Below are 11407 nucleotides of genomic sequence, written 5' to 3' on the forward strand. Positions count from 1 at the left end.
CGGCAGCCGCTTCCCCGACGGACTCCGGCGAGGCCCCCCGGCAAACCTCGATCCACGCGCCGGATCCAGATCTGGAAACTAGGGTTGACCTTTTTTTCCTAAGTCTGCAGATTATTTAGCTATGTTCATTGTGCCGTAACTTTGCATCCGTAGATCCGTTTTGGGCATATAGCATATCAAAATGTTCGCCTCAGAGAGCACATCATTTCATCTCATTGCATCATTTTCATTTGAGTTTATCTTGATGCCCGAAATGCTGTTGGAATAATGCTATTTGAGATAATTGCCAGATCTGCTGCTCCAATTAGCTATTTGTCATTTTTGCCATGATTATTGTGTGCATGATATGCCCATGAGCTCTACATATCTTTTGTTATATGCTTTGTCATCTTTCCAGAGGTGCCATCCATGTATTTTTGTAATGTGTGTGGTGACTAGCACGAGCATGCAAAGTGGAGCATTCGTTAGTGCTGATTTCAGGGACTTAGCAATTCCACTAAGTCCTTAGACTGTTGTTATCAATATGCCATATGTTCATGTTGTTTCCTAGTGATCCGTGCCTCTTTTGAGGATGATTAGTAAGGGTGATTTGTTAATCTTGTAGTGCTATATCCATCCATGTCTTTGTTTGCATTTATGGAGCACCCTAGCTTGAGTCAATCGAGCTCTACTTTTGCTATTTCGTGAATCTGGGCAGATTGTCTACTTGTTAGCGATTTTGCCGAGAATGTTGTAGTTGATCCGTGCATGCTATGATATTGTTCTTGCCATGTCTAGCTTGAATAATGTGTATTCTTGATGGGTGTATGCTTAGATTGTCATGCCTTGCTCTGTAGTGAGTGCATCGAGCTCGTAAACATGCCTACTTGATATCTGGTTTGCATGCTCCAGTTTTTCACCAAGTCTATGATCTGTTTAAGTTTTTGCCATGTTCACATGCTTGCAATTGTATTTTCTGATCCCTTTTGGCTCAAGGTCACTAAGTGATGTTTGTTAAGCTATTTGAGTAGCTCCATGCCATTCCTTTCTTTGCCATGTTAAGTTCCTGTAGCATATAGTTTTCTTGCTCCAAAGAGTGCTACCTGATCTGAAATTCCAGACAAGTGTTAATTTCACTAAGTCTGAAATCTGTTTACCAATTGCGCTTTTGCCATGCTTGTTTGAACCTGTTAATGGATGAATTGGCCGTAGCTCAGTGTTCATCTTTTGTTAAGTATCATGAATGGAACCCTGCCATGTATTTTGTTGCCATGTTTGGGTGTTGTAGCATGTTTGTCTTGTTGCATTTAGATGGCTACTTGCTGTATATCGCAGACCAGTGCCATATTTGAATTGCTCACCATTTCCAAACCGTGCATCCGATTCTGGTGTTCTTTATATCGATTTCAACTGAAATCATCTCACCTTTCCAGTGGCACACTTGGATTTCCAAGTTGAGGCCAGGTTCTTTCTTTCCTTGTCAAATTCTTGCATATGCATCACATATCGCATCCCGCATAGCATACCATGTTTGCATCATGTTGTTTGAGTTTGCACGTGGTTGATTGTGTTCCGTTTGTTTGTTTGTCTTGTTTGGGTAGAGCCAGGAGACGAGTTGGCTAACGAGGAGCCCGTTGAGTTTGCTTTCGAGGATCCAGTCAACTCTGACAACTTTGCAGGCAAGATGATCATACCCTCGGAATCACTTCTATCTTTGCTTTGCTAGATGCTCGCTCTTTGGCTATGCCTATACTACGATGCCTACCACTTGCTTATCATGCCACCCAAATTGCCATGTCAAACCTCTAACCCATCATGTCCTAGCAAACCGTTGATTGGCTATGTTACCGCTTTGCTCAGCCCCTCTTATAGCGTTGCTAGTTGCAGGTGAAGATTGGAGACCATTCCTTGTTGGAACATTATTTTCTTGTTGGGATATCATTATATTATCTTGTTATCTTAATGCATCTATATACTTGGTAAAGGGTGGAAGGCTCGGCCTCTCGCCTAGTGTTTTGTTCCACTCTTGCCGCCCTAGTTTCCGTCATATCGGTGTTATGTTCCCGGATTTTGCGTTCCTTACGTGGTTGGGTGATAATGAGAACCCCTTGATAGTTCGCCTTGAATAAAACTCTTCCAGCAATGCCCAACCTTGGTTTTAACATTTGCCACCTAGCCTCTTTTTCCCTTGGGTTTCCGGAGCCCGAGGGTCATCTTATTTTAAACCCCCCGGGGCCAGTGCTCCTCTGAGTGTTGATCCAAACTAGAGTCCTATGCAACGCCCCCTCGGGGAAACTCGAGGTTTGGTTTTAGTTGTATGGAGCGCTCATCTGAGTGTGCCCTGAGAACGAGATATGTGCAGCTCCTATCGGGATTTGTCAGCACATTCGGGCGGTGTTGCTGGATTTGTTTTAACTTGTCGAAGTGTCTTGTAGAACCGGGATGCTGAGTCTGATCGGAATGTCTCGGGAGAAGGTATATTCCTTCGTTGACCGCGAGAGCTTGCCATGGGCTAAGTTGGGACTCCCCTGCAGGGATTTGAACTTCCGAAAGCCGTGCCCGCGGTTATGGGCAGATGAGAATTTGTTAATGTCTGGTTCTAGATAACTTGAACCTTAACTTAATTAAAATGGATCAACCATGTGTGTTACCGTGATGGTCTCTTCTCGGCGGAGCCCGGGAAGTGAACACGGTGTTGGAGTAATGCTTGCGCAGGTTGTTCTCTAGTTATTCGTCGTGCTTTACCTTCTCTTCTCGCTCTCTTTTGCGAACAGGTTAGGCACCCTATATGCTAGTCGCTTGCTGCAGCTCCACATATTACCTTGCCTTACTTATAAGCTTAAATAGTCTTGATCGCGAGGGTACGAGATTGCTGAGTCCCTGTGGCTCACAGTTTACTTCCAAACCAGATGCAGGGCCTGATGACTCCGTTTCAGATGACGCGCTTGAGCTCAAGTGGGAGTTCGACGAGGACTCATGCCGTTACTACATGTCTTTCCCTGATGATCAGTAGTGGTGCCCAGTTGGGGCGATCGGGACCGTGTCGCATGTTGGGTTGATCTTTTATTTTGGCACCGTAGTCGGGCCATGAGTGATTGGATGATGTATTGCTATTTATGTACTTTGATTGACGTGGCGAGTGTAAGCCAACTATGTTCCTTCCCCTTTTATTATCTATATTACATGGGATGTTGTGAAGATTGCCTTACTTGCGACATGCTTTCAATGCGGTTATGCCTCTAAGTCGTGCTTCGACACGTAGGAGATATAGCCGCATCGAGAGCGTTACAGACCTGGTTTAGCATTTTTAGCAACGTCATCAATTGGGATGCCAAATAGTTTAATCCCTAGCTAGGAAGTGGTTAACATAATCCCCTAGAGCCCCAGCATTAGGATAATGAGCTTCTTTTGCATAGTTTTCTTCGTGAAGGCAATATGATGTGAAATCAAAACAACCTCCTTGGAAGGAAACATTTTATTTTGTTCGCACCAAACAAGGCCTACTAATTAAGTACTCCTTCTGTCCCAAAATAAGTGTCTCAACTTTATACTGAACTTTAGTACAAAGTTGTACTAAGATTGAAACACTTATTTTGGGACGGAGGGAGTAGAAATTACTAGTCTGTCTGTCTTGTTTTTCTTAATGGCCTATTGGCTGATTCTTTCAGCCCTAGGGACAAATGATCTCAAGACTGAATAATACAGTTGTACGTTTTCAGATGTTCTGTTGCGTTTGTTTGTAATCGATTACAAATTCAGTTTGTTGGATTGTTTCTTGTTCTGAACATATGTTTTACCTTTATGCTCTTATTTAGTTCTAGAAGAATGCCAGTGAAAGCATTGGCAATCTGATGACACCTTCTTATTTTTGTGTGGCGCGGAAGGGGAGGTCAAAGGCCCGAGGCCGCCGCTAGATGTATCTTGATCGACCGTCCTATCTTCTGAGCGAAAAAAACTTGTAATTAATTGGTTATGTGTGTGCTACTGTAGGATCTATGTGCCTGGAGCTTGTCCCAGAGGATCCGTGTGTTAATGTAGGGTTTATATATTGGGTTTAAACCCACGGTTGTGTATTAGGTGCACTTGTTTATTATGGCACCTTTTTCGTTAACGGTTGAAAAGGGGGTCGATCTGATGCCTTTGTGTTCCCTGGAGCCTGAGTGCCACTGCAAGGGCGGGTCCAACCGGAGAATGAAACATATTTGGGTCGCCGGCATGTTCTGCTCCTCACAATTTTCGCCCGCTTACGATTCGGTCGCCTGGGCAAGGCTGAAATGAAGATTGCAGTGTTGTGGTTGGTTCGAGCTGTGGATGGTTTGTGATTCAGCTTTTGAGAATGTGTGCTGTTTCTAGTCATTCTGGGCCTTCTCATTAAACTGCATTTGAGTATATGTCATTTTGTGCAGCCAAATGGAATGGACTTTCACCAGGGAAAATTAAGAAGCAGACACATTCAGCTTGGCAATAATAATAATCAATATTAATGTTACTAAAAGTTTTTTTCTGGGTAATGTTGCTAAAAGTTTGGCTGCTGGTCGAGTATTAATTTGTTTTGACCTATCAATCAACTCAGTGGATAACATAATAAGCAAATTCCCACTGGCGGGTGCAACCAAAAAATGTTGAGAAAAAGATGTTCACAAAATCTACAAATTGTTCACGAATTTTAAAATGTTCTTGATTTAAAAAAACATTCACATTTTTTGTTTTTGAATTTCAGAAAATGTTCACGAATTTGAAAATTCTACTAAATTACAAAAGTTGTTTTAAAATTTGCGTCTTGAATTTCAAAAAATGTTCCCAAGTTTCATTTAAATATTAGTGTATTTCGATAATTGTGCCAGGATTTTAAAAAAAGTTCACGCATTTGATCCTCTCTAATCCCCGCAAAGGTCCGTGTCGGCGGCGGACCGGCCCAAATCGTTTGGGCCTTGACAGCCCAGCAGACCGACCCAGAACCGCTCTGGCTAACTTTACTTGACCCCGGAGCCCTCTGGCCCTTCCACCTCCCCTCCCCATCGCCGACCGCCATGGCCGCCGACCCTAGCTCCGACCTCGCCAACGGGGCCCCGGCCCCGGCCCCCGCCCCCGCCGCCGCGGGCGCCGACAAGAAGAAGTCGCGCGAGAGCGAGCGCCGCCGCCGCCGCCGGAAGCAGAAGAAGAGCAAGGCGCCCGCTTCCGACGCCGCCGCCACGGACGCCGACGCGGCCGCAGATGCCGAGGAGGACAAGCCCGACTCCAAGCCCCCGGTACGTGGACGGGCGCCCCTAGGGCTTCTTCGGGTGGGGCTCGCGACGGCCTCTCTGACGCTGGGTTGGTTTGGTTGTGCGCGCAGGTGGAGATCGAGGTGGAGTACGTGCCGGAGGAGCCCGACCTCGCCGACGGCCTGCTCGCCGACTTCAAGAGCATCTTCGACAAGTTCACCTTCAAGGAGCCCGTCGCCGCCGAGGTACCGGAGCCCGTCGATTACCAAGCAAAACCCTACCTACGAATCTCTGCAGTTTTAGCTCCTCTGCTCTGCAATATGAATATTCTGACTAGTAGGGTTGGTGGTGTTGTGCTGGCAGGATGGGGAGAAGAAGGACGAGGCCGCCGACGCCGCGAAGAAGGGGTCGGGGTCCGACTCGGACGACGACGAGCAGGAGACCCAGCAGAAGAAGAAGGAAGGGGGCATCTCCAACAAGAAGAAAAAGGTTTGCTTGTCTCTCTCTCTGTATCTTCCTGATTGTTGAGTTACCCTTTTTTTATGTGCGATTGTTGTGGTTTAGTAGAAGGCGCTAAGCATGAATTTTGCTGTTTTGGTTTGTGCTTTGTAGCTGGAACAAAGGATGAAGATTGCGGAGCTGAAGCAGATATGCAACAGGCCCGACGTTGTCGAAGTAAGCCACCCCCCTCCTTTCCTTTTGTTGTGAACCAGGTGTACTGGCAGTCTGGTGTTGCTGTATTACTTCGAACGGATGTGTTGACGCAGCATCCTATTCTACCACACTTGTCCATCATTTAAGCTTTCTGATTTATCCAAGTAGATAATACATAATAAGTTTCCAGGCAACTGTAAAAGGTTATGCTAGGCTGGTTTGCTAGAAAATGGTGCTTGCAACTTTTACCATCACCTCTTGTTGATATAACTAAAGTTGCATTGGAGAATTTGTTTTAAGTCTGTCTACTATTCTGGTCTGGTCATGCAATTTCCATTGGCTGTGCAGTTTGTAACAATGCACTTTGTTAGTGAGGATGTGTTTGAAATTATGTCAACTTTCTGTTTTATCTGAGTAAATAACCCGTAGTAAGGTTCATCGCAACTTAGAAAGCTTATCTTAATCTAGATTGCTAGAAAAATGTGCCAGCAACTTTCACCTTTCACAGTTCCAAGATTAAGATGTATTTCTCCTATTAAAGGCCATGACAGCATGCACACACGTATACCCATGCAGCTTGTATCGGTGGTGTGAACATAAGATGAGATAATGTCTCTTAAACTATTTGTTGTGTTCTATCTTCTTTAACTCATTGCCATCAGCAGTGTAAAATTGTTTATGGATTAGCTTCAACTGATGCAATTATGCTCTTCCTGCCAGGTTTGGGATGCGACTGCGTCAGATCCGAAGTTACTTGTCTATCTGAAGTCTTACAGGAACACAGTACCTGTCCCAAGGCACTGGTCCCAAAAGAGGAAATTCTTGCAGGTTTGTAATACATGTACCATGAATAATCTTGTTATGCATAATTTCGTAATGGGTACCACAATCTGAGAAATAAACCATAATCAGAAAATAGTGTTGTTAGTAGTGGAGTTGGTAGGCAGATGCAAACAGACCATCCATTTTCTTTGAACTCCACTTGTAGAAGTGCTGTCGTCTACTAACAAATACTGCATGCTTTCATATATTATTACATAAGTTTTTTCCCATGGACCTGCATCAAAATGCATGTTTTATTATAAGAAGACTCAGAAGCATCAAAATCTACATACTATTAGAATCGCCATGACAAAAAGAAAAAAAAAATCTAAACTTCAACACAAGAAAGAAAATCAAAAACAGCAAAACACTTTTTTTCTCGAACATGCATCTAAATGCGTATCATTTTGTGTTAGAAGTAACTCTGTGTAAAATACAGTGCCATGGTTACAAAACCAATACAACCGACCAAAAACAGACATAGAACTAGAAATAAAACAAGACCAAAAAAGCAAGAAAGAGCAAGAAAGAGAAACAAACACAAGGGCCAAGGGACAGACTAACATGCCAGGCCCAAATTCACTCAATACCGTGCACACTTGGGTTTTATGATTTATCCTTGCATCATCGAAAAGTGTAAGCCCATAACTGCAACTGTTCGGGCCAGCACGGATATGCTAGTGTAACTCATTGCAAAGTGCCATGGCAGTACCATGGGGTGGGTGTTACTAGAAGAGGGGAGGGAACATATAGTTGATAAGGTTTTTCCCCTCCCTCTTATACAGATATATAATTCTTGCAGGGATGCTGCAACTTCTTGGGAGCAAGGTCTTGGTGGTACTGTACTTGAGTGATTACTGTAGTATAAATGCTAAAGTATTTGACCTAGTTGATTCATGCTAGGAATTTCCTTGAAAGACGTTTTGTTCCATCTTGGATCTTGACCTTTGGTCCTCCTTTGTTTGCGCATACAAGCATATCAGTTGCCCTGGCCTTTGCAACCTTTTTATATCTCTAAAACATGAAATTATGCTTTGCTTCACATTAGCTATATCTTGTCGAATAGATTTTACATCATCATGTTGTTTCTTTCAGGGCAAGAGAGGTATCGAAAAACAACCTTTCCAACTTCCTGACTTCATTGCTGCAACTGGAATAGAAAAAATAAGACAGGTATGTTAATATCTTGGTCCTTTGTAGCAATGCTATGGACATTGTATCTCCCTTGTCAACTTGGTAACTTCAGGAGCTGAGTTTTATTGGCACTTTAATTTTTATTCCACAAATGGGCAAGATGGACAAATTGTAAGTAGCTTTCCGAATGCATTTTCAGGCATATATCGAGAAAGAGGATAGCAAAAAGTTGAAGCAGAAGCAGCGGGAGCGTATGCAGCCAAAAATGGGCAAGATGGATATAGATTATCAGGTCAGTTAATTCCTGTTGAGGCTAATCTGAGTTGCTCATAGAAGCACATGCCATATATATTTGTGTTTTCTCCATAGTGTGCAACATGGCTACAGAGCATTATTTATTTCCCCCCTGATTTTATTTAGGTGTTGAATAACACATGCCTGCGTTTTCTCCTTGTGCTATACTTCTCTACATGCATATCCGGTTTGCCAGGTGTTTTATTACCTGCCACTTAGGCACTAATACTGATAATGTACACGTGAAAATATTATAGCTGATAAGTACGATGTGTTTCTTCCATATGTTCAAATTTTAGAGATGAGTTAACTTCTGAATGTGCAGGAAAGCAAGTCTCACCGTAATTTTGTTGTGTGCAGGTTTTACACGACGCCTTCTTCAAATATCAAACAAAACCAAAATTGACTAGTCATGGTGACCTTTACTACGAAGGGAAAGAGTTTGAGGTACTTTTTTTTTGCTTCACTCTCTTTATGTCAGAAACAGAGATAACTGATATATGTTTGGGACATGCATATGTCTGTTCTCAAACCTGGCTCGCCGAGCATAATACATGTATGAACTCAACAGGTCAAACTTAGGGAAATGAAGCCAGGTATGCTGTCCCGAGAACTTAAAGAAGCTCTTGGTATGCCAGAAGGTGCACCGCCTCCATGGCTTATAAACATGCAGGTATTGTTCTTTTTAGTAAGAAAAAAACTACAGGCAGCTGGTCTTCTGGTTGACTGATCTCTTGTTATTGACCAGCTATCAACTGACATCAAATAATTTTGGCAGAGATATGGTCCTCCGCCCTCTTATCCTTCACTGAAGATTCCTGGTCTGAATGCCCCAATTCCTCCTGGTGCTACTTTTGGTTACCGGCCCGGGGAATGGGGAAAGCCTCCTGTGGATGAGGTAATTTACAACAAATGTGCTTTTCATGGGCTCGGCTGTAGTTAAATGCGGCTTCTGTAATGAAAATAAATTTATTTTCTGATCTATTTATTTGTTTTGGCTAACAGCATGGACGCCCCCTCTACGGAGATGTTTTTGGTATCCTACAGCTGGATGAACCTAATTATGATGTATGTTTGATCGGCTAATTTTCCTTGAAACTGAACTGCAGCTCTACTAGTTAACTGACTTGTGTTGCATTGTATTCCAGGAGGAGCCTGTTGACCGCAGCAAGCATTGGGGAGACTTGGAGGAGGAAGAGGAGGAGGAGGAGGAAGATGAGGAGGAAGAGGAGGAGGAACTAATGGAAGATGAAGACATGGAAGCTGGCATGCAGTCTGTCGACACCATGTCAAGGTTATTTCTATAATAATTATTTGATGACTAGCTTAGGTTCTTCCCTAAAGGAACTATGTTATGACGCCTCTTCTTGTTCTGTTTATAGCACTCCCACTGGCGTGGAAACACCTGACGTCATTGATCTTCGGAAGCAACAGAGGAAAGAGTCTGAAAGGCCAACAGATAAGCAGTTATACCAGGTAAGGGCTTAGCTTCAGTTTTGTGGTATTTCAGGCCAAATTTTATTATGGAGCTTTAGTTTGGCTTACTTATTGCAGTTCATAACCAACAATCTGTTCTTTTTCATCTGAAGGTTCTTGAGCAGAAGGAGGAGAAAATCGCACCTGGAACCCTCTATGGGTCAAGCCATACGTATGCAACTCTAATACAACCTAGTCATCTCTACAATATTTTTTCCAATGGATTTCTGTTTCAGCCATACAGAGAACTCATTTTGTATCAATAGTTTCTGATGGATTCCTGTTTCAATCATGTGGAGAACTCATTTTCTATCTTGCTGTTTTTGCAGATATGTGGTTGGGGCACAGGATAAGGCTGGGGTTAAAAGGGTGAGCTTTTACATTCCTTGCCCCAAGTATACAAGCATTCCCATACCGTGCATGGTCGATGATTCATTGACACACCTTCGTGGTTGTCTTTTGCAGGTTGATCTCCTCAAGAATCAAAAGTCCGACAAAGTGGACGTCACCATACATCCCGAGGAGCTCGAAGTTATGGACGATGTTCTGGCAGCCAAGTAAGATCACTTCTCCCCTGCATCTGCCAAGCTTTTCCTGTCAGTAGCCATGAGTTGAAACATTAACGCCTTCCCTTTAATAAAATGATGAAACAGGTATGAAGAAGCCCGGGAGGAGGAGAAGCTACGGAACCAGAAGGAAGATTTCAGCGACATGGTGGCGGAGGTACGTTTCTACGAGCACTCTTGTGTATCTGTTGAGCCAGAAGCAAATACCAGCTTTTGTTGAGCTGAACCCTTTCTTCTCTCTCTGATCCGCAGAACGCGAGCAAGAGGAAGAGGAAGCACGAGAAGGACGGGAAATCTTCCAAAAAGAAGGACTTCAAGTTCTAGACGGCGCTGTTTTGTTACCGTTCCTCTTCCGCTTCCCAGGAGGAGGATGTTTCCATTTCTTCCTGTAGCCTGTACTCTACTCTAAATCAAGCTGTGTATGTATACTTAGCCTCTGGCAAATGTTGAAGTGCTGGATGAGAAGGCCTGATGAAAAAGGAAGTGAAGCTGTAATCCATGCATGAGAACAAATTGTGATGTTAAATGTGACTGCTAGCATTAATCCATTGCTGTCATGAAGAGTAATGCTAAGTTTGCTATGGTTGACATAAGTGGTGAATTGCACATTCTGAAACCTGCAGGTGAAGCTGTATCATTAAATTACTGTTTTTGTAGTACTCATCTGAGAGGAGAGCTATGAGTGCTCGGGAACAAGATGCTTTTAGGGCATAATTTTCCTGGGCAAATGAGGGTCTTGTTGTGATGGAGGTGTTGTATTTTTAAGTGCTGACAAAGGAAAAAAAATGCTATAATTGATATATGTTCTTATGTGTCGGTATCATATTGCATATAAGGCCTGGGCTGTAATAATCGTGAGCCGTTTAATGTTGATTCCGTTTTAGCTCAAATAAAGATCGACATGGAAGAAAAGAAAAAGAGAGTTAGTTGGGTTGAAAAAGACTGGGTTTGGGAGAAATGCCTTGGGAGACCTGCTCCAAGGTTTCGACCAAAATTCCCGATATCTTTGTCCAGCATTTTATTTAAGAATGTAAGCCAAGCTACTGCTATGTCCTGGTTGGCTTAAAGATAGTTATTTCCCTGTTGATACCGATAACTGTGTGATTAAGATATTTTCATCTCCTTTGTTCCTCCACCAATCTTATGCTTAAATCAAATGGTTTTTAGTGGCGACTTGTTGCCTCAGAAACGGTAAAAATCAATATTATGTTTTTTTCCATGATGGTATATGTTGTTGTGACAACTACCTTCCCTTCTCAAATTTAAATACGAGTCTCA

General features: G+C 43.1%; 1 protein-coding gene across 1 annotated transcript in view; it reads left to right on the forward strand.

Moving 5' to 3' along the window:
* LOC125528994 (splicing factor 3B subunit 2-like) overlaps positions 1–10696 on the forward strand; it is a 33079-nt gene extending 22383 nt beyond the window's left edge. Inside the window, exons 4-21 of the mRNA XM_048693407.1 lie at positions 4872–5228; positions 5315–5428; positions 5547–5672; positions 5796–5858; positions 6558–6665; positions 7755–7832; positions 7993–8085; positions 8448–8534; positions 8659–8760; positions 8866–8985; positions 9093–9155; positions 9236–9381; positions 9470–9563; positions 9677–9735; positions 9893–9932; positions 10029–10120; positions 10217–10286; positions 10382–10696. Coding sequence (XP_048549364.1) covers positions 4872–5228; positions 5315–5428; positions 5547–5672; positions 5796–5858; positions 6558–6665; positions 7755–7832; positions 7993–8085; positions 8448–8534; positions 8659–8760; positions 8866–8985; positions 9093–9155; positions 9236–9381; positions 9470–9563; positions 9677–9735; positions 9893–9932; positions 10029–10120; positions 10217–10286; positions 10382–10453 — 1884 coding nt within the window. The 3' untranslated portion in view covers positions 10454–10696. The remainder of the gene's footprint in view (positions 1–4871; positions 5229–5314; positions 5429–5546; positions 5673–5795; positions 5859–6557; positions 6666–7754; positions 7833–7992; positions 8086–8447; positions 8535–8658; positions 8761–8865; positions 8986–9092; positions 9156–9235; positions 9382–9469; positions 9564–9676; positions 9736–9892; positions 9933–10028; positions 10121–10216; positions 10287–10381) is intronic.
* The last annotated feature ends 711 nt before the right edge of the window (positions 10697–11407 follow it).

This window comes from Triticum urartu, unplaced genomic scaffold (genome assembly GCF_003073215.2).
Source record: "Triticum urartu cultivar G1812 unplaced genomic scaffold, Tu2.1 TuUngrouped_contig_527, whole genome shotgun sequence".
Taxonomy (NCBI): domain Eukaryota; kingdom Viridiplantae; phylum Streptophyta; class Magnoliopsida; order Poales; family Poaceae; genus Triticum; species Triticum urartu.